Source organism: Botryllus schlosseri, chromosome 13, assembly GCF_051294905.1.
Source record: "Botryllus schlosseri isolate E-star chromosome 13, Bs_hap1, whole genome shotgun sequence".
NCBI lineage: Eukaryota > Metazoa > Chordata > Ascidiacea > Stolidobranchia > Styelidae > Botryllus > Botryllus schlosseri.
The window spans coordinates 14,623,850-14,648,191 of record NC_137248.1 but is presented as its reverse complement, the minus strand read 5'-3'; the positions used below and the strand labels follow the sequence as shown (position 1 = coordinate 14,648,191).

The window sequence follows — 24,342 nt, the reverse complement described above, 5'->3', positions numbered from 1 at the left end:
CATATTGCCCGAAAATCGACAGTGTGACTTCCAAATACCTCGTTATGGCGATAAAACACCATATGCAATTATTACATAAAGATTTTCTGTACTTAGGCTCGTTTCATTTGTTTCATAATTAGTATGCTTGATTATTTTGCATGATTTGGCTATTGTATCAGCGGTCCCCACCCTGCGAATTTCATACATGAATCGAAAAAAAGTCCACTCAAGGAAAGTACTGAGAAAAATAATAGGTGTCGTTATATAGCCTGATACAAGCCCTACACTTCACAATAAAAATGATTGCTGGTTTGTTCGTTTTGAAGGTTACAAATAAAAATGTATATGTCGATCTAAATTTAGTTTACACCCCCCAAAACAAAAATCATCTGTGAGAGGCACCATAGCTCGCGCACGTCGAATCTTTTTGGATGTGAGGAAAGATTTTGCCAGCATGCAATGGTAGACAAATTCACGGAGTGTAATCATGGAATTATCATAGAGAATTTTCAAAGTATTTTCGGTCCCAGTGATCCATCGGTACCACATCTCCCCTATGTCTCGACATTCAGTTTGAAATCGGAAACCCTGATAAAGTACGTAACCGGATCCGGATATCAACTCTGAATCGATAAACCAATGAACAATATTCAAAGTAAACATGTTACACCCTGTGTTTCCACGAAAAAATACCATCCAGACATACGTCGCGCTTGTTTGCCCACAACAGTATTCGCGTAAATGGAGGTGTGTGACATTGCATGCAATGTGTTGGTATACAAACATCGGGGAGTAAGCCTTCGATCCACAGACATTATCATAGCCGGTAGTTTTGATGTAGATCGAATGTCATCACACCCGATAACAATGTCATACCAATAAGTCACATTGTCATGACTCTGAGTCCGCGGTATTACATCGATATTTCGACCCCGTTCACTGATTTACCAACACGAGTTTTCGCGGCGAGTCACCGACGCAGCCTATACCTGAAAGGGCGAATCATGACCGCACCCATAAGAACACATGGCGACTCACCAGCGATAGGGGGGGTCGAAAAGGGCGAATCACCAACACGAGTTTCGCGGCGAGTCACCAGCGGGCCCATAAGAACCCTATGGCGCGTCACGACCGATCTACTATACTACTACTGAGGTGACCATATATTTATAAATCATCCTTTGGTTCGTATTAATTTACGTATTTTCCCAAACAGTGATCCATAGTTTATGTCGCTCCCTGCTCTCAGCCACCCCCCCCCAATCACCAAATTAAAAGCTAGCGCCCCCTTCAGAGTTGTAAAGGCCCCAGGTGGGACTGCAGCCCACTTTAAAAACACTTTTCTAAAAGAATCTCTATTTATATGACCAATTTGAAATTTCAGATCGGAGAATCTATGAAGAATGGAAAAAGCTTGACGTGATCTATAAACTGTAACATCCTTATCACCGAAATCAATTTCATCTTACCCTGCCAAAAAAGAGCTGATGAAAGAAACTGCTTGCATAGTTATGGAATATGCCTGGTGGATATATTGCGCTGACGTGTTGCTGTGTAAATAAATGCGCGCTTCTGATTTGTGAGCAATCATGTCCACCATATATGCATTAGGCTATTTGTACTGATGAGTAATGCCAGTACAGGTACAAGATTAGGTATGAGAAAGAGAGAGAGTTACAAGCTTGTGCCTGTAGTGAGCTTACAGGCTTATGGTTGTAAGGTTGTAATGAGTTTGCAAGCTTATTGTTGTAATGAGTTTGCAAGCTTATGGTTGTAAGGCTGTAACGAGTTTACAAGCTTATGGTTGTAAGGTTGTATTGGAAGTCACCAGGCTTTTTGCTGTAAATTTACAACAATAATTTTTACAGTGCACCATCCCTAATAAATACTCTACAAGTGTAACCTATGTCATCAGCTCTTATGAGGAATATCTTACTCATATTGTTCTGCGGTGTAGTGCAAGCAACGTAAATGTAGTCCGACTCAAATAAAAATAGAACACGCCAAACTCAAAGTTGTCACCGACATAAGTGTGAAAATACTTTTTTTCTTTCAAAGTACGTAATAATAGCTTCAAAGTTGCATTTGTTCTTTCATTCCTTGCTGTGTCTTACGGATTTGATTTGGGCAATATTGTTTGTCGTCTACACAACATATGTATTGCATGACATTGCGCTCCATATTATTCTTCATCATCTAGCCCACGGTTGCTCGAAAGACGGCCAGCGCTTCCCTTCGTAACTTTTGGATTAATATAGCTTAGTCTGTAATGGCCAACTTGTATGTACGAAAGTGAGTATGACACATCATTGGAGGTGTCACCCTGTTTCGAAAGCACAACGCGAAGGTTGGAAATAGATAGTAAACATTTTCAATCGTCATTCATCGCGCAATTCGGGAGATATCCTGGCCAGATTTCAAGCGTGTGCGTAGTTTTATGTGTATTGTGCAATGTGCAATCTGCATTGTGCATACACGTCGCAGCATATATGAAGCTGTGAGCTTGCGGATTTTTTAGTGCTAAGGCAGTCTTCAATCAAGAATGGTTATGTTTCGGCGTGGACACACGTGATGTCCTGAATGCTTGAAGAAATTTGATAATATGGATTATAAGTGGCCAACATGTATTGCCTAAATTATTTTCCCCTCTGTATAACTCGCGAAAATAGCATAGATACGTCGATTCGCACAACGCAGCATAGTGTATACGAAAGGAATTCAAGTTTTTAAGTATGAATACTAGACGGTAATGATTTGGTTATTTTTCTGGTTCATTTGCTACGCCAACAGGCTATGGGTCCAGTATCTCGGTCCAAACCAAACTTTGTGCCTAAAAATGAATGCGTGTTTTTGTCGCTAGCAGTACTACGCCGGTAAATAACCGATGTGGCCAATACTATCACATTCGGTCTAGGACGATTTACGTATTGCTAAATATTTGTCTAAAATTTATCCTAATGTTATATAGTTATCATGCGCATTCCTGACTTATTTCTTAACACCATTGACACCTGTACATTGTCCAGTGATCCCAAACGTAGAGAAGGCTCTGTTGCTTCTATGCATGGATTCTAACATGAATGATCAAGCGGTGATGACGCAGAAACAGCGGGTCGGCTCTGCAACTCACCCTTCCTTTTCGCCGCAATGCCAACACTTGACAGATCCAAACCAGGCGTCAGTGCTACAAATGCCAAGTTATCAGCATTTTGTTGTTGAGAATCAACCGAGGATTCAGCATGATCTACAATGCATGGTCAGGATCCCTTCATGTACCGACATTGGGCATTTTAAACTTAGTGTCCCGACAGGGAATTTCAACGACATTGCTCCGCGACATAGGCCTATACTGCAAATATCATATATATTTTTGAATCGAACCATATTCAATCTAGACTAAAATATAAGTGAATAGATATTTCTTCCGTCGTGCGATAAGGAATCTTAATTTTAACTTGCATACCCCTGCTCTCGATCCTTATTTCCTAAATACAACATTCCTTCACCTACATGTCATGGAAAAAAATACTATTGAATTTGAGTGAGTATAATCCAATAAACGAATAATCATATGGATGATACAATTTTGTAGATCAGGGGTGTCAAACTCAACTTGCATCGAGGGGCCGGATGCCCACCTTCAGGGCACTCGCGGGCCGGACCAGTCAAATGATACGAAAATGTTACCTCAAAATCAATGCCCTTGTTTTTCGCGCGAATACTCGATTATCATAATAATATATTACGGTATAACTTGCACCATAGGGTATATTCTATCAACTAATTTATTCGATGATTGGCCGGTTGAATAGTTATATAAACTACTAAAATAGCGGATTTATCAACGATTTACGTTGTCACACTGCTATGATTGCTTTGTTTTAGTCGTAATCTAACAATATAGTTATGTATGCAGTGGGAGCAATACAAGCGATTTAACCGTCAACGCTGACGTTGAAATTTTGTTCATAATTATTATATCGCGATTAGGGTAACTCTGGAGACCTAGGAGCTGTTAAGTCATAAAAGTAGTTGGACCACAGATATATCAATTATATTGTTGTAAAATGATTATATTCCACATGCAACCTGCATATACCGGTTTCTAACTAACGTTTTCACTTCAGCGAATAAATTGGGTCCATTTTTCCATAAAATTTGTAAACTCTCAGTGCATTTTTTCCCTTCTCGTAATTGGGTGCCAGGGGTAGCGACTTGTTGCTGATGGTGATTGCAGTGTAACCACAAGACCAGCACTGCTGGGTGGTTATAATGTAGCCTAAGAGCAATGAACATATTCTCGACATTTCATGTCTTTGGAGATCATTTAATGAAAGTCTTCTGTACTAAAAATGTGAACAATTGTAAGAAATGAACTGGATAATACAGCCATTCATCAGAATCACGTCGCGGGCCGGATACGGCGCGGGGGCTATATGTTTAACGCCCTGGTGTAGATAAATGTGCATAGAACTGCGGTAAGAGCATCTTCATTTGGGTTCACCACACGGGTCCCCCGTATCGTATATCAGTTGAATTTAGGACGCTTGTTCGTTAACCCTGTCTCTGTGTCCATATCTTGCAAAACAATAAGAAAACTGCACTGCTTCATTTATCTATTCAAATATATAACATAATATAACAAAATCAGATTCTGCTCCCATTCACACCGTTCTGTTGATTTATAACTTCGCTGTATCCGCTATTCGAAGTGGCAACATAATTTTCCGATTCGATCTATATGCTGTATGCTTAATACCATAATAAGCATTGTATATAGACGTATATCGAGAATACATGAATGACATCTCAATACAGAAGTCAGGAATTCCGAGGGTTCGTGGTCGCCTTTTGCCCCCTGGGTAAGCCATGTAGATGGTATCTGATTTGCCTAAAATATATCGGTTATATCGATTGTAGATTAATTCTTACAAGTTAAAATTAAAATTGGCTAAGTGACGACTCTGTATGCATTGGGAAAGCAAATATCCATTAGCGGCCAATGAGTTCGGTCAACCCTAACGTTTATTTCGATACATTGCGTATGTCCTTAGCGGATGAAAATTTAAAAATCTGACGATTACGAAACTGTTCCAAACCCTTATCATGAGTTCGTGAAAACAACGCTTATGCACCTGCTATTGATCCGACTGTACGGCTATAAACATTTTCAAATATGGAGCAATTTATATTTCATTCAGGTTGACGACAACCCAGTGCCGAATTACTTGTGTTGTCCATTTTTACCACGCTATGCTGTTGCCTCTGTTTTGGAATAGGAGTGATTGTCTCTTCTACTCAGGTGAAAATATTTACTAAATTGTGGGGATAGTGTGAACCTCAGAAAGGTTCAGGTACGTGTGAACGTGGAACTTTTTGAAAGGTTTTGTGTGAATGCGAACGTGAACCTCATGACGTCACGTGACGTCATATTGCTAATTGCAACCCTACATTTCAGTGAAATGATAATAGCATATATAAATGTACACGGTACCTAGCGACGACTCGGGCTACGTAATGCCACAATGCTGAAGTACATATTGACGTTTTGAACGTCGCCACATATATCAACTAGGGCAATCAAATTATGTAATGATCCAATAAAATCAATATCTTCCATCGCCTTGCCAACAATTTCGACGAGGAATTGCAAGGGAATATAAGCCTTTACGGTATAGGCCAGACCGGACAATGTACTCGGCGTCTGAGTATTGCTACATTGATATTGAGCAGAGTGTAAAATTGGTTTCTATGCTTGCTACCGATATCACCCCATTAACAGGTTTTGCAGCAGTAGCCAACGCCCCAATCGCATGGATTTGGTTTTTATGGCACAATAAACTTATCAAGTCAAGATTGATAGACCCCGTACGCCTGCTAGATTTTTTACATCAGACAAGCATATCAATTTCATTGGTTGCTTGCATAACCCTAGACTGCTCAGGTTGGGGTCAAATTGACCCCAGACCAGCAACAATGGGAGCCATATTTTTATGTGCGGTCGGATTGTTCTTGCCAGAAATGTAATCCTAAATGGTGTTATACACTATCATTTGGAATAAAGCATTAGCTGATTATCGCCAATACCTCGCCGCAATGAGCTATTGATTGCGCATGGGTCAGATTTTGCAGGTATAGTGAGTATAGACTGCTCAGGTGGGGTCAAATTGACCCCAGACGAGCAAAAATGTTAGCCATATTTTTATGTGCTGTCGCATTGTTCTTGCCCAACATGCATCGTTATAACGTCATGCAAGAGGTTATTAGACAGCTGTATCTAAACACCACAAGATAACAATAAAAGGAGAACATGTTATGGAATCTAGTGTAGTGGTTCCGACCGTTTTCTTCTTCATTCCCCACTTATGATGTCTATTCCTAGTCTTCATGCCCCACAACCTAAAATCAACATCTCAAAAGGGCTCGGTCCAATAACATTTTGTCAGACAAGGGGTGTGCGAAGTCACAGTTAACTGAAAAAAATTTCGCTCTTCGCGCGATTTACCTCACGCTCACGGTGTTTACTCTAACTATTGTTCGAATTTCATATCTGAAACTTCTCTCATCAATAGCCATACATAACCTTTAAACGCCATCAAACTATCCGTTGGGATGGCTAGCATTCCGATTCACATCTTTAATATTTGTGATATCACGATAAGGGGGCGCGGAAATTTTCACTATCAAAAAGGGCGGCGTATTTAAAAAAAATTGAGAACCGCTGCTGTATTACAATGCTGTTCTCATATCAACATTCTCTACGTCATTATCGGCGAGAAATTGCTTTGAAATAATATTGCTTCGTTCAAATACATTCTAAATACAATATATTCCATGTTTAGGCCTATGTGAATAAATGGGCAAATAATGTATTGATTCATCAATCCGGCCCGCCAGGTACTTAATTTTCCTATATCCGGCCCACCGACTGGAGAAGTTGCCCGCCCCTCGCCTAGACCTATATAAAAGTGACTCCGAAGCAGACACGGCCTTATGAGTCATCATCATCCATTGCCACTGCCTGGATCGTTATTGTTTTACCATAATCATTTATCTTCTGTAAAACAAACGAAGTTCTGTTTATTTTAATATGTCATAAGAACGATAACGATGCCGCACTCATCTCCGAATTAAGCGGAAAATTGGCCGAACTAACGGGAGTTTTTTTATGTGCTATTTTCACTTTTGTTCCACTCACGAGCATTTTGACCGGATCAATCAATTATTTTTCTATATCATGCCTACCGCCTTGAGAAGATTCCCACCCCTACCCGAAGCAGTCGAATCGTCACCCTGGTCGAGAAACGTCACCGAACCAGACAGGCAATGTCATTATTATGAATATTGTGATGGCAACTCATATCAGATGAGCCCCCTTTTATGCTATTGTAAAAGACAATGATCGTAGTTTCATATATTCGGTGACTTTTTTCGCGGTTATCGGCTGCATTCTAGTCTTCGTGGACTGGCGGACACTGCTGAGCTACGGGTTGGGGTGCTAATAAGGCTGATATTTGTTATTTAGATTCCTAGTATGCCAACTTACGGCACGGCTCGATTTCGTTCCAGGCTTTTTGTGCGACACGGTTGGCGACGATGACGAGCCTATCTATGTCAGTTTACTTATGCTCCTCGTCGATATCTGATCTTTAGAAGTGTGTCTGACGAAAGCCTTGAAGGAAAGCGGGCTGTACTAGATGCCGGGGGATCAGGAATTATAATTTAAAAATATCGTCCTGGTAGGGCTACAATATTTTGGAATCGGGAAAGGATGACACTAGTAGTAGTATAGATCGCTCTGGGGGTGGCAGGGGTTCTTATGGGCGGGGTGGTGAGCGGCTGGGAAACCGGGGGTGGTGAGCGGCTCTTATTTCTTATGGCGGGGGTGGTGAGCGGCTATTGCGTCTTATGGCGGGGGTGGTGAGCGGCACATATTTCTTACGGCGGGGGTCGTGAGCGGCTGGAAAACCGGGGGTGGTGAGCGGTATTTATTTCTTATGGCGGGGGTGGTGAGCGGCACTTATTTCTTATGGCGGGGTGGCGAGCGGCTCTTTTGTCTTATGGCGGCGGCGGCATGCGGCTATTGTGTCTTGTGGTCGCACGGTAACCCTTTTCAGCGTAGGATAGCTCGCACGCGGCTTCGTTGTTGGTATGTCGTACTTCGTGTTGAATATGTATCAAGTAAATAGTCATGTGATTGGTCCTTAGGTAATGTGTATATTCCAAATTACGGCGAGTACGACAATGATATATCGTTATTCTTATGGATGCGGTGATGATTCGTACTTTCGAGTATAGACATCTCTCGCGTGGTGTTGAATATGTACGAGTCACCAACAATAACCGCGCGGACGGAAACGTGGCTTGTTGCGAGGATTAAGCAGTGCGACCTATATTTCGAATGACCTGCGCGCTGAATTGTTTCCGTACAGTTGTGTGCTACTATCGATTATTACACTAGAACGATCAGTGTGAAATAGTTTGATCGTAAATTATGATATATGATGTAGTTTAGTCGTGTCAAATGACCGATCGTGTTCTCTTTCGCTATTGATTGCTACCTGAATATTACTTTCGGATTATTCGCTGTTTCGCACCTACAGAATAGTCTGCTGTTCACATCCACAACAAGAATCACAAGTATACACATTTACACATTCGTTTATTACTCTGAAATCAAACTCTTCACAAATACACGTACAATCGTATCATTCACTTTTTTATCATCGCCAAAATTATCCAAGTATTCCTCGGTTGAAAACCCTTGAGCTCTTTTTATCAAGAATGCGATAGCATGATCTCCACACACATCTGAAGTTTTACTCTGTAACTGTTTCCCAGTCACTGAAAATTCATCCGGCTCCAGGAATTCGATTATCTGAGGTTTTAGTGGTCCGAAGCCTAGCGAATCATGAAAATGAGTATCGTCATCTCTGTATATAGACACCCAGTGAGATCCAGGCAAACTCGATTCGTCGTAATTAATGGTGATAGCGAATTTTCCGCTAGTTGGTTTCTTCGGTAACTGATCTACTGGATAAGTTCCTAGATATAGACTTTGTGTGTCAGGGTGGTTATAGAGAATATCATCGATCTCAGACGTATTCATATTTCGACGACTTGTCTTTTTTGATTCAGCTGTAGAAGATGTTGAAACTCCTTCAAACATAACAAGGTTACGGAGGTTGGTAAAGGCTTCGACGTAGTCAAAACCAGATGCACAGTTCCTGTCTTATGAAGTTGATAACATCCCAAACTATTATCGGGTGTCAAATCAAACACAAAAAGAGTGTATCCGTTGACATAATCTTTGCGTGAAATATTTAAAGGTGCCTCGGATTCCCAGCGACCTGTCTGGGAGAATAGTGTCATATAACCTTCCAGTCCGCCGTGTTTATCAAAATCGAAATGAAATTCCCGTCCGTTAATTTGACGCCCATCCACACTTAAAGAAAGATTTTGAACATCAAAGTGTTTAAAGTTGAACGGATTTTTGGCTCGAACACCATTAAATGTCGTGGTCTCGACTAAACCAATTACGATCTTCTTTGGCATGGTGCCGCTAACTAACTCTCTATCAATTTTCGACAAGCCCGCGGCGAATGTATGAGTCGACATTTGTAAGCGTATCCAGGGGTACTTAGCAGTATTCTTCTGTAATACAGACTTGTGTGCTAAGCTTACACTTTCAGCGATCTTCATCTGTTTGACATACACCTCCATTTCGAGTAAAACAATTTGTACATCTTCCGCATCACCAAGCAGACAGAAATTATCTTCGTTACGTGTAAATTTTAATTTCATGTCGACATTATCCAACATACATCTAGACTGTTCAAAAAGACCCATTCGAATTTTTCCGATCAACTCTAACGGAGTGCTGTTTTTTGTAAGGTCTTTTCGTTTAACATATCCAGTATTCGCTGCACCAAGAACATCCATAGATCCAGCGACATCTTTATAAAAACCCTGTCCTTGCACAAAACTCTCCGAGGCACCATGTGTATCATTCAACAACCGAGAGATATAAGCTTTGTACGCATGACAATTATCCGAATTTGTGATAACCTCATTTGAAATAGTTACATCGATTTGTTTGAAAAGAGAATCCAACATGTTATTGACCAGGCCCACTTGTGTATCGTTTGCTAAATCAGTTCCATCGCGTTTAGTGAGCTTCAAACGTAACCTCAAGAACGTGTTTTGTAGATCCATATATCGATCCGTCCTTGGTAATTGTACTTCCATGACATTACCTAAACTATGGGGTTTGACGACGACATATTGCGATTCCTCAATACTGGTTTGCGTGTGGGGTATACTAAATATGTTTAATCCGGAGTTATGACATTCTCGGGAACCCGCGTGCATCAACATAGTTCTTAGTCGAATATATCCTGTTGTTTACGACGACGTTTGGATGAAGTGTTCTTTGACTTTGTTTTTTTCCTTTTTATAGCTTTTGGGGTTAAAATTTTATCAATCACTCGACCGCCAGCTTGTTTACTTCTCTTGACAACACTAGACTTGATCGAGTTACCCCGTAATAGATCTCTCGCTATTTCACCTCCAGTCCGTAACAATTGACCACCGGCGTATTTCGCAATAGGTGTCACTAAACGACCGAGTGATTTAAACAAACTCCCAATACCGGAACCGGCTTGAACTCCGCCGCTAAAATATCCATAACCATCGCCTGTCTGGTTATAATGACGATGGACAGAATGATGATCACACGTGAAAACAACTTTCATAATCGCTTTCTAATGTTAAATGTAGCTTGCAATGAACGACTTATTATATTTATAGGTTCCCCAAACTCATCCCTGAGGTAAAGACATACAGAATCTACAACATCTTTTGAAACAGAGAAATAATACGGATTTGTCGCTACCCAATTATGCGTGACATCACCAGGTGTCAGCGGTATAACTCGTAATAAACGCGCTAACGTATCTCCAAGTAAGTGAGGGTGAATAATATCGCAATACACAAACAAATATTGACCAATCGCCGGTTCGGTTAAAGTGAAATCGATCTCCATGAGGGCTAATTCACAATATCTCGTCGGGATGTTATTGATGGTGAGTAGTCTGTGTTCAAAATCAGCACCAAGCATAGAGGTGGTTAACGTCACTATTTTCATCGTGCGTGGAGTGTCAATGTGGTCTCTATATCATGTACTAACTGACCGTATTGGTCCCGGATAGTGATTTTTATATCACGGATGTGGTTAATCGACACTGGGAAATAAAACGGTTTTTCATATACAACTTCTTGTCTCATACACGTCTCGTTATTTACTTGGATCACACGAAGCAATTGACTCATGTAATCACCCACCGGATGATGTCGTAGTACATTGACATACACAAAAAAATATCTGAGGTGGGGTTGAGTTGGTTTAGGTTTGATCGACGTGACATTACATACGGGCGTCGACACTTGATCAACTACACTGAAATAATTCGTGAATATATCCGTGGGGTGGAGTGTGATACGTTTCGGGTAACGAATTCGGAAAAGTTCATCGTTGATTCTTTCGGTGAAACAGTGTTTGAAACTTTCAGATAATATTCTTCGCGTCAACTCGAGGTTGTTTGCATAATTCCCAAGTGGTGTTAGGTACGCTTCTACTATTCGATCTTTCTCATTATGTAGCTCCCAGAGTGCTTGATCACGATTGATTATAATTCGATCAAGAGATTCACTGACAAAACTCATATCCACCAACGCAAGCTCATTACAAATAATTTCATTCGGTAACACCACCGAGAATTCACCTTTGGTGCTAGACAACGTGATGTAACTCATATTGAATCAACAGCTCTACGACGGAAGCGTAGGGTTACTGTCACTGGTGCTTTTCGAAATTTAATAGGGTTGCCAGCTGCATCACGTAGATAAATTCGTATCGTTCTAAAATTGTTTCTCGCTAAAGCAAAGAAGTATGGTTTTGGGAATATGTTGATTTGGTTTTCATTCGGTTTAGCGGTTACAGTAACCACTCGTAAAAGTTGTTGCAGCTTGTTACCGTGCGGTCTTGGTTGTATCAGATCACAATACACATAAACCTTATCAATCCGTTCCAACTTTATCGCGGGTGTAAAGATAAATTCTACCACTCCGCGGCGACGAGATACAACGCGTCTAAATGTTATTGTATCCAACACAGAACCAAGTGGTATCAATCCGTAAGGTTCGGGTGAATCATGCGTGGTACGGGGTATGTGTTTAGCGCTAGAGTCTGCTGTATCGGTATTTATGGGTACACCCCGCTTGTATCTTTTTTTACTCGTGACTAATCTTCTGAATGTGATTCTAAAGTCTCCGAATCCTTGTAAAACGAAAATGTCCCCCATGTAATATTTCTCGTACGATTCTAACATTTCACCGATGCTGTAATACGAGCCTTCGGGAATATAATACCGTTCGGTGTATCCATTTGCATCGACAAATCCAAAACCTATACTTTTCGCTGTCACTTCAATTCGCGGTTGAAAATCATTGGGGAAGGTTAGCTCACATAATCCCAGCTCATGGCGACTCATTTCTAATTCTTTGTAAAGTTCCGTTTGAAAATCTGTGCTAGTATTCGGAAATTTATCCAAACTCGCATTCGAAGGTAGAGTCAACAACATTTTATTGTTTCTTTCAACATATACGATGAGGTGATGGATTCGGTAATAAATACCCAAGTGAAGAAGACAGTAGCGTTAAATATATCTCACGATCCACCCCGACAGAAATTTGATATAATGAAAACACGATTACACACACTAACATACAAATCTGTGCAATAAACACAATCTGGTTTTTCAGACTGTTCGAGACTTGACCCATGCGAGATGAGACGGAATCAGAATCCATAGTTTGGTTGAACAACATTCTCGGTGTCTATTTATACAAATCTGAGACCCAAGAATTAAATTTAGACGGATAACCCAACCATTTTACAAGATATTGCGTTTTCTTTCCTTTCTTGCGAGTAGACAGGATTTTTTCGATATTGTAAATATTATTATTTTTAGTTATTGGTTGTAACTCTTCACGCTGAAAGCGACCGTCTATAACTTCACCGTGGTAGTCTTTCAATTGATAAGTAGGAGGGTCACCTTTACGACATTGAGATACGAAAAAGATTTCTTCGGTCCAACTCGCCAAGGCACTTTTTACAAAATTACCACGTGATTTCGAAATCCTGACGGGTGTGCCGATAGTTAGTTTGGGTTTTTTAGGGGTCATGTCACCGTATAACCTATGGAAAATTTGTTCTTGATTCGAATAATTAACATCTGCTGGAGGACACCCTATAGCCACGTGAAAAGTAGTGTTATACCCCCGGCATATCTCAGACAGGACACTGACATAATTCAAAGTCTTATTATGCGTGAAATAACGGTATAACACTTGCTTCACAGTACGAATAACACGCTCGCATATCGATGCTTTCAGTTCACTATTTGTATGAAAATGTCGCACATTGTTCTCTTTTAAGAAAGTCTGAAACGCACGATTAGTAAACTCAGAACCTTGATCACTTTGAATAACATGAGGTATACGATCCTTAAATATTTCCTTGAATCCGCGAATAATACCTTGCGAGGTTTTGTTTTTGAGTGGATACAGATATAAAAATCGGCTGAAACAATCGATCGTCACCAACACATATTTAAAATTATCGTTTTCTTTTGAAAGATTTTGCATATGCATGAGATCGGTTTGATACTGAACACCGAGACCGGACGTAATCACTCTAGGTCTCTTAAATTTCTTTCGATAGGGAAAATGTTTTGTGTACGCGTCCTTGCTCGAAAGAAACTCCTTGACTTTGGCTCTATTCCGCCCTCTAGAGAATACGTATGCACCGCGATAACTACCGGGTAGCCCTGGCGTGAAATACTTAGTATGGCTCCCATCCGTATCGTCTCGGGGTCTTGGGTGTACGACCGCTTTTCGTCTTGGCATGTTGAGTCTTTACTTTGCTTCGTTGGCTACTCGGTGAGTGGGGTTTAGGAATCCTTGATGGTTCACCCTTGATCAGGCGTCGCAGCGCGTCCAACTCACTAGCCGAAAATAGATTCCTTTGTTCTGATATATCGGTTTTCATCGGTTGATTCAATGTGTCGTGTTTTGTTTGATAACGATTTAGTGCGTCGTTATATAAGGCTAATTTTCGTTCTTGGGGTATGTTCATCTGTAATATGTCGCTCATACATTTGTCGATATCCAAATTCAATTTCTGAACTTCAACCTCGTTGATCGGATTTATGAAGATTTTTTTAAAAGAAGTCATTTTTTGAAAAGATTACCGAGTAAACCAGTGACGACGGGTAGGATGCTTGATAATAGAGTCATAAACATACCACCACTCTGGTTAACCATACGTTTTTTATGTCGAATAGGGATGTCTTTCCTGACAAGTCGACGTAAACTACATTTATGAGCTGATAGTCGCTTTCTTTTATACTTTGAAAGAGGGATGTTGCCGTTTAAAATGTTCTTTGTACAATCACATATACACTCGATCAATTCTTTGCTGGCCCCCGATATAATTTGCTTGCGTATCTCGGGTTTACTTTTATGTAGGAACTCTAGTGTGGGTATATGTCGCCGTGTCCGAGCTGGCACCTTCGTCATTTTGAGTTAAAAGTCGTCTCTGTGCTTGACTATTTATACCAGCGGGCTATAAACCACCATGGTTTCACCAGGAAATATATTGGTCATAACTCGTCGATTTTCAGGCGCTTCTTGCGTGACATCAAGAAATAAATAACCATGAGGTCGTCTAGCAGCGTCACGATAAGCCTCTGTTAAAAATCTAGAGTTTGGGTACATTTGTCGACCAAGAAAACTGATCTGCTGTTGGTCGCGCGGATTCTTGAAAATCACCATATACGAGCTTGAGAGACTCAAGTCACGTGCTCCTTTACCCTTGTGATACAGGTTCTGTGTGATATAGCAAATTGACTTGGCTGAATGATGAGAAAATCTTGTAAAGTAGTCTGCAATTTTCGCTGTCTCAGTCATGAAATCATCCACTATAATCAAGGTGTCTTCAGAGCAAACCTTCAACTCTTCTAAAATATCTAGACCCGCGTGGAATTCTACATTATGCATGGTCTTGAAAACCTCCTGGTAATTATTGTAACAATACACGACCCTGGATACACTTGGTTTAATCATGGATGTCGCATGCCTGATCAGCTTTGCAACAAAAGTAGTCTTCCCACTTCTCGAAGGACCACTCACAATACACGCGAATGGGTGGATCAATTCCATCATTTGTTGTTTATTGAAACTAGATAAAGTGCATTTGTTTATATATCAACAAGGTTGGGAATATCCACTGTTGTAGTCATCTTGTTCTAGTGGAATATATAATCCCAGTAGAGTCCGATTTAACAATTTTCCCCGGGTTATGATATCTTCATCTGTCCCTCGTAATTTCGTCAGTGGAAGTTGTAGTGTTACGAACGCTTTATTCAGGTCATCAAGCAGCTGATCCCAATCTGCAAAATAATAAATCACATAAGAGGATTCATAATAAGAGAGGATTCATAGCGCTTTAAAATCTAACAACTATAGACCTCACCCTTGGAACACTCTTTCAAATCTTTATGTTGTCTCGACACGCGTCGTTCGTATAATTCATGCGATATCTCTCGATTCAAATACAACTCCACGAAGTGTACATGATCGCGGCGTTGTACAAGTGTCTTTTCGTGTAACCGAGTCAGACCTGCCTGCTCCAGAACAGCTATTATGTAATCACTAGCCATCTGAAAAAAACAAGACACAGATATCAGTAAATATTGTTACTAAAATGTTTCCATTGCGAGTTGACATTTCGAAAACACCCACAGATTGTAAACAAAGTTTCACCTAAAACTATCAGTGTTCACCACAGATTATGTTCACAATGAACAAGGGAATCATGTTTGCAAAAATCATCGGTTGTAGCATCGCTACTTTCAGAGTCAGAACGAGGTCGTTTCAAACTGTTTGCGACTCGATGTTGATCAAGGAAAAATTGGAATTTTCGATGTCGCTTGCGGGTTCTCAAGTAGGCTTGTCTCTCTTCGTGACCGAAAAGTGGTATCCATGAACAATTTTTCCCCAAGACCACATAATTTGTCAGCTTTGCTCTGTTGAATAGGATGTGGTTATCACTCGGCGTCTTTCGATCAGGAAATTGTAGTTGAAGTAGCGCTTCTATGCAGACACTTCGGACACGGGTCCATTTCTCGTCTAGTTCCTGACGGCGCGCCTTGGATCGATCGGGTATCGTGCGGTCTTGTGAGTTGTCGTCGGTACCGTGAATCGAGAGCTGTGTTAATTCCTGCTCCAGTTCAAGCGTCTCTTTGTGCAAACTATTTAAATCCAATTCTGCCATTACTGACTCAATATATGAAATAGCGTTATCCATCTGGAAAACAAATGACACATTAGCACATAAAAAGTACAATTAAATCATAATAATAGCAGACACACAGAAGACACAGATAAAATACAATAACACACAAAATATACAATTACATCACAAATGGTATTAAACCTTCAATGGTAGGGTTGACACGCCATCCTCAAGCACTCGCCGTTTGGCATAGAAATAGGATAATGTTTTACGCTGTTGTTTGTACGTATAGACACCCCTATCTCTGCACCGAAACCCCTTGTTCACCCCACCGGCCGATTGCCTAGATGTCAAGACATCCAGAAAAGTGTTGAAATCAATTTGGTCAGATTTCTGAAGACCTTTAGACGCAAATTTTTTCTTTGGGCCATCGCAAAAGTAATTTTTGGATTGTAGTCCACAGAAAGATGTACCACCTTCATATTCCACTTTCATCAAGCCTGGTTGTCGAAGGTAATACGCGTACGTGTCTTTGCAACACTGTCTCGACCGGTCAAAAGAAACCGGATCAGCCAAAAACTCGTTTCGGTGGTTGTCGCAAAAATACCGCGGAAACCAGTTCTCGTATTCAAGATAAAATTCGTCTCTTTTCTCAGGGATAAGAATGTCATCGAATGGTGCCGAATGCGAGAGATAGAAAGAATCAGTATCCATCAATAATAGCATGAAGCATTCGTCACGGAAATATTTACACAAGCAGTCATAAAAAAACGAGAGCATCTTGAGCTTAGCATTGTTATAAACCCAGAATCCCACTTGAATACAGTTACCCCACTTGATCGTTTTAGGACGCTTCGTTATTTCAAATAGATCAGTGTGCAATTCTTCATATTTCACAAAAAAACGATCCTTCACGTTGACGTCCAATTCGCTTTTATCACAGAAGGAGGTTCGTTTGAATTTACGTGGATTCATCAAGACCCGGCCATAGCTGCTGTTTCCGGCTAATTTTTGTGTCAGGGCAATGATCTCTAGGTTAGGGTCACGGTCCCCAGCGCGTCGACAGTCCGAGACATTTTTCGCAAAGTTGTCAAAACATGTCTTTTTTGTGAATTCGACCGCCTCATGAATTTTTGATATAATCAATCCGTGCTCTACATACCACTTGATCAAGTCAGAGGTCAACAAGATTTTCTTGCCCCAGTATGAAGCAACTAACATGCGCGTGGGTTTGGTGAGTAATTTACGATCAATGGCGAACTGTTTCATGTGACCTGTCAAATGCTCGCGAGACACCATCGTATTTTTGAATATCGGACATAGTTCAACAAACTTCCTTTGCAAATGTTTTGGCGTGAAAATATCGACTGATAAACATCCGAAGAATGTACCAGTCATTACCATCTCCATCAATTTATGCGCGGTGACAGACTTGGTTCGAGTCAATTGTGGTTGAATACCATTAAGATATCGCACAATATCAGGATTTTCCTGTTTCTCCGTGCGCCAGTCGCATTCCCATTTACATATGACTTGATAATTGAGGCTTTTGTAATAATCATGAACACGTTTAGTTCGTTCTCGACGTTCCAAGTCATCACAGCCAAATCTGCACTGATGTGCATGAAAATGACATCCAAGAAAAGACAAGATTACCCCTTGACCAGCTGAATTACGATAGAACCCATCAGCAGGATAATTACGAACTCCTACGCGGATTTCAGGTCCATTAAAAGCGTGGTGGACATGTACATTGTGAATGTGCGAATACCAGTTTAACCATTGAGCTGCTGTCTCCCCCCATTTCGGTGCGGTCTTTACAGGTTTGAATTTAGTACACTCAGCATCGAGTGGTTGCCAATGTATCGGGAAGCCAGTTGGACTAGGTTCACTCAAAGCATAAAGGTATAACGAATTGCTGTCCAGCCCTGTTACATGTTGGGTAATCTGAGCGTTTTCCTTATAAAAAAATTCTTTGATTCGAGTTTCACCCTGTTTTTGATATCGATGGAAAATGACCGACGGCCCACCCACTAAATTGTCTCTGAATAGTGAAACCAGATCCTGATGTTTATCATTGAACAAGGTGAAATCACGTGGGATGCTATTAAAAAGATGTCTTGATACAACCCCAGGTAGGGAGACAGCTTCCTTGAATATATCCACACTGAACTGACTTTTGAAAGATTGAAATTGTTTTTCTAACCCCTCAATGAAGTAATGAGTATCGATCGCGTTGTACCATTTGAGATAATCACGTAAAGTGGTCATTTCGTTATCATTCCAAACCTTCAAACAGTTTTCATATTCAGTTGTGGATATATTACGACCTTTTAGCGAGCTGTAAAAGTCGCTGTGGCTAGGTAGACTCGGATAATCTAACTTTTCCAAACTAGTCAGAAACTCGTACGGAAAATGACCCTTAGCGGCGCTACATTTGAACGCTTTCAAATAAGCATCGTACGAGAACCCAGGGGCCAAGTAATTCACAATATCCAAAAATTTGAGTCTGTTGGTTGTCAAAGAGAGGAAGTTGTTACCCCGTTTCAATACACTCAGATTTTCATCAACGAGTAAACCCATCAAGTATTCTTTTAGACAGTTCAAGTCATACCGACCGCCGTTGAACGATAAAACAGGGATTTGTTTTAAATATCGCATAAGCTCCTCTTGTAAACGTTCAAGTGGTATTTTTTTCTCAGAAGGATCGAGCGCTTTCATTTCGGTAATTTTAGTTTCGAGCATGTCCAAGTAGTGTTGATATTCCATCTGTAACAATCTGAATGACTCACTTTGAATATCATGAAAATGATCAACCATTTCCGCACACAAGTCGTTTGGGTCACCGTTCGAGACAATTACATGAGGTTCCAAGAACCCTTCCACATTAGATGATATACTAACAGAAATGGGGATATGTTTGCACTCCCATGTAGTTTTGGAGGAATCTGGAATATCACACTTTTCAAACATGCTCTCTATGTCGAACGCGATACGGTACTTGAAATAACGAAGCTGATGAGGAACAAACACCCCTTCTAGATCAAGTTTTTCAAAGATGTTCAGAGGAGGTGTATACACGCCACCCGGAAACACTTCAACGGGACCCGTTGCACATTTATGTCTGGTCAATTCATACTGCAAATTGAAAAATCTTTCGCAAACATCACATTGATAGCTCTCCGCATAACGGAATATATCAGTAATAAGACAGAAATGGTTGCTTTCTAAATGTAAGTACACAGGTTTCGCTTCAAATGTACTACGACGGAGTGCAACAGCTTTACCCTCGTTCTTGGTGTACACAAATATGGCCACATTAAACAAGTCCTCGATATCATCCAGCATATCAAGAGTTACACCAGATTCTACGTTAATACCATATGCCGAAGTAAATTGTTGAGCCAAATCTTTGGTATCTTTCCCTAGCGAGTGGGCGATACAGCGAAAAGCGCACAGATTGTCGTTGTACAGGTTCTTATTTTTTCGACGCAACATCGTCATGATACATCTCGCTCTCGCAAGCCATTTCGGTAGCTTAATACCAGCACAACCAATCAACATGCCGTCGGTAGGATATACATAAAACTGCACATTAGTCAGACAGACCGGCAGTGACTTTGTGTTTGGTCGAGAATTTCTCAATAAATCAAGCGCCGTTTCCAACCTTATAGATTCAACAAATTCGTCGAATTTATCTAGTGTTGAAATTGCCGCTGGTGTTTCTAATACACTATCAACATTCGCCGATGCATGAAAATAACGAAATCTCAGAGTCTCGACGTGGTACAAAATAAATGCATACGCGAAATTGACTTTGAAACGTGTCGACTCTGAGAAAAATATAGCTTGTATATCGCGGAAAACATCTGCTAGCTCCCGACCAATGACTCGAATATTATAGACATGACTAGTCTTTTTCACTACATACGATTTTATCGCTTGCCAGTTCTGAGTAACAACTTCTTGGCGTTCGTCGGCGATCTCTGGCGGTGCATTCGGTTCTTCGCGAACACGATTTCGTCGGCGTCGACTCATCTGTAAAATTGATAACACGCGGTCAAATTCAGCACTTTGGGACCATTAAACTAGTCTTACTTACAATCTAGTTTCTTCGATGGTGTCTTCCTTTATGCTTAATAAAACAAACAACACATCATGCTATGCTCGCTAACATAGTGTTATAGCAGATAACTTACCAGTAGACTCGCGCGTTCAACTTAAACCTTGAGCTTGATCTGTCTGTTCAACAACAAAATCATTACATCATGTTCACTAGTTCGGAACAGTAATAACTCACCGTTTCAATTCTTTAATTCCACGCTTGTTGTGTCTGTAGGATAAACGAATAGCATATTACATTCATGAATCAAAGTAATCGTACCGAATAACTTACTAATTAACTCCTTATCCAGCAATCAGCGATCGAATATACCCAGCCAGTCAGCCACGCTGTTCGCTGCTCGACACCCGGAGAGAAAGACTGTGAACCGCTGATTCGAGACTACAGAGCGCCAGCGCCGTTAGTGGTTGCGCTTTTAGAAGCTATTGTTTATTTATGGCTCTAATGTAAAATCTGAAACGGAAAACAGAAATTGAGAATAGACACTCACAACAATGAAAATCATTCAACCCAATCACAAATTATACTTCAATTTTGTTCTAATTTCTAGAAGTCGATGCAAGTACTCATTGGTTGCGGTATTTAATTCAGGTTGAATCTCATCAAGACTCCAACGCTGACCCTTGACAGTAAGCAATCGTTTGATGTCAGCCATGAGCTTTGTGACAGTCAAATTTTTTTTCTCCATCAATGAGTCAACATAACATAGCATTGAGCCTAAATGTGGCTTAACAGCGTCAATAGTCTGGAGGTGGGTAACCATCTTGTCAACTGTGTATTGACAGAGTTTTTCTTCTTGCTTCTTCTTTCCCTTCACATCGTCGCGAAAATCATCGTCACTCGCACTTTTAGATTTCACAGGTTTCTTACCAACCTTCTGTCTGGGTTCGGTACGATTCAAATTTTTCGATTTCCCATTGCGAAGCTGTTTAGCGGGTGGTATGCCCGCCGTTGTCGATGTGGTTCTTTTTCGAGTTGGCTTGCCGGTTGATACAGATTTAGGAGTATCAGTCGCCGATAGCAACCCCGCGGGGCGCGGTATCGTCATCCCAGAAGTCGACGGTTTCTCGGGATTCGGTAATTCGTTGCTAACGGCTGTCTCGTCGGTCGGTACACACGGTATCGTCACCAAGTTCGTGAGATCGTTAATCGCGCTTTCTCTAGCTAGTTGACCCGACTTCAGCCACGCCTGGCGCGCTATATCTGTATAGTTTGACTGCATTTCGATCGTTGCCGTAAGGTCGCGTTCTGCGGATTCAACTCTTAAATCCGGCGTCATCAGATCACCAGGATTAATCACATCAAAGATATCCGCGTTCTCTTCAAATTGCGATTCGAATGCATTTGGTTCATAACCAAATTTGTCAAGATTATCTATCTGAACCTCGGCCATTGTATAATAATTATTCTAACTGCTCCAACCAACGTTTATGTCTGCGACAGCGAAGTATAACCATCGACTCGTGGGTGTTGGCTATTTATAGATTTAATTTGATAGTAGCACGCGGTTGGATGGAAAATAATTCGGCGCGCAGGTCATTCGAAATATAGGTCGCACGCACACTGCGTAATCCTCAGAACCGATCGCGTTTCCGACTTTCAGAACCGGACGTATTTAGTGTGTCACAGATCAAAACGTCGCTACAGATATCTGATTTTTCAAAATCGCACAGCGCACTGCGCTTTAGTGAATTTCCTGTTTAGCGCAACGGCCGATTTTTATTGCACCACACATGTCAAACGCACCCGCCAACATCTGTTTTTTCGAAATCTGAGCGGTGTATTTCACCATTTTAACACATTGTGGTGTCATTCTCATGGTTTACTTTTTCAGTTGATAGTTACATATACTCGTTATGGCAACTAGCGCGATTATTGAGAATTATCTTCTGTACTATCATAATTTGACTACCCCCGCCTTGAGCGAAACGGAAAAATTCATCCACGGAGTACTAGATTTCTATGTACATGGACAAAACGTGAGCCGTGTTCGAAAGTGTGATTTTACCGCATTGGTTAACTCGATTCGATCATACGGCATCGATTGGAATGGGGTTTTTAGTGTCATAAGCATTGCGGCGATGAAAAGTGACATTCGTACCCTAGCAGCGTACAGAGATTTAGCAACAGACATCTTGAATACTCACTACAGTACATTGATAAGTGACTGGGTAAGAAGAAAATTCATTCGTGTCGTTTGTCACTTGTGAACGGCATCCTTTCTTACAGAACTCCTGTAAAGTTTATTTTAACCCAAGTCTATTCACGCGGGTCATCAGGATTATACAAAGACTGTTAACTCACTCAATACCACGCACCTAATTCTATAAATGTCGGCGGATTTGATGATGACTCTCACTTTACCAAACGATATGGCATCGAACAGCGTCAACACTATGCAAGTCGGAGCCGCTTCAAATTTTCACGTCGGCGTCAAATTCGCCTCATCACCCAAAAGAGGTGGCGTTAGCCAATATCTCAAAGGTATATTCATCGACGGTAATAACGAAGAGATATCTTTCACGTGTTTCAATCGTGATTTGTTCGGGGACATTGAGAAAGCTTTCTCCAAACGAAAAAAACTCATGGTCAAATCCGGTTGGGTTCAAATTGATAAATTTACTGGAAAACCCGCTGTATTACTTGGTCGGGCTTCGTCAGTAACTCTACATGGAAAATCGAGACATACGACTGAAGAATACCCATTATTGACCTGTGAATCGGTATACGGAAATAAAGATGAATACGTCTCGATCGCCGCTACTTGTGTTTCTCGAGAGGAGAAGATGGTCAATTCTGGTGCCGGAAAGGAGTTGAAATTATACAGTTTTACATTGAAGGATGATACTGGTGAGGTGGTTTTGGATCAATGGAACAAAGCCTCGCTCGTACCCGGGAAGAAATATCAACTCACTCGTGTTAAAAACTGTGTCGGTAGCTTGAAAATCGATTCGTTAACTAGACTTGTTGAATTGAAAGAATAGTTTGCATATTTGTATACCACAATACAATATTTCACGTAAAATGTATGACCTATGTGATTCGACAACTGGGTTAGTGCGGTGTTGTTCTACTGATCGAGGTGTGAAAATTGTGCTATCGCGATGAAGTTGTGACTGTGAACAGCAGATTATTTTGTAGGCGCGAAACAGCGGAGTAAGCCGAAAGTATTATTCAGGTAGCAATCAATAGCGAGGAACACGATCGGTCATTTGACACGACTAAACTACATCATATATTATAATTTACGATCAAACTATTTCACACTGACCGGTCTAGTGTAATAATCGATAGTAGCACACAGCTGCACGGAAACAATTCAGCGCGCAGGTCATTCGGAATATAGGTCGCACTGCTTAATCCTCTTGCAAGCACGTTTCCGTTTGTGCGGTTATTGTTGGTGACTCGTACATATTCAACACCACGCGAGAGATGTCTATACTCGAAAGTACGAATCATCGCCGCATCCATAAGAATAACGATATATCATTGTCGTACTCGCCGTAATTTGGAATATACACATTACCTAAGGACCAATCACATGACTATTTACTTGATACATATTCAACACGAAGTACGACATACCAACAACGAAGCCGCGTGCGAGCTATCCTACGCTGAAAAGGGTTACCGTGCGACCACAAGACACAATAGCCGCATGCCGCCGCCGCCATAAGACAAAAGAGCCGCTCGCCACCCCGCCATAAGAAATAAGTGCCGCTCACCACCCCCGCCATAAGAAATAAATACCGCTCACCACCCCCGGTTTTCCAGCCGCTCACGACCCCCGCCGTAAGAAATATGTGCCGCTCACCACCCCCGCCATAAGACGCAATAGCCGCTCACCACCCCCGCCATAAGAAATAAGAGCCGCTCACCA

The 24,342-nt window shown here is 41.1% G+C and overlaps 4 protein-coding genes across 4 annotated transcripts in view; 2 read left to right on the top strand and 2 right to left on the bottom strand.

The window, feature by feature from the left end:
• The window catches only part of LOC145453226 (uncharacterized), a 555,138-nt gene that overhangs the window by 337,711 nt on the left and 193,085 nt on the right, over positions 1–24,342 (bottom strand). The window lies entirely within an intron of this gene.
• LOC145453237 (uncharacterized) overlaps positions 1–24,342 on the top strand; it is a 348,886-nt gene that overhangs the window by 295,365 nt on the left and 29,179 nt on the right. The gene's annotated exons all lie outside the window — the stretch shown is intronic.
• The window catches only part of LOC145453260 (uncharacterized), a 96,582-nt gene that overhangs the window by 54,632 nt on the left and 17,608 nt on the right, over positions 1–24,342 (top strand). The gene's annotated exons all lie outside the window — the stretch shown is intronic.
• LOC145453206 (uncharacterized) lies at positions 15,764–20,546 on the bottom strand. Its single transcript, XM_080331179.1, has 2 exons — positions 20,442–20,546; positions 15,764–20,377 (listed from the first exon to the last, which is right to left on the bottom strand). The coding sequence occupies exon 2, from the start codon at positions 20,375–20,377 to the stop codon at positions 16,535–16,537; it is 3,843 nt and encodes a 1,280-aa protein (XP_080187305.1). The 5' UTR covers positions 20,442–20,546; the 3' UTR covers positions 15,764–16,534.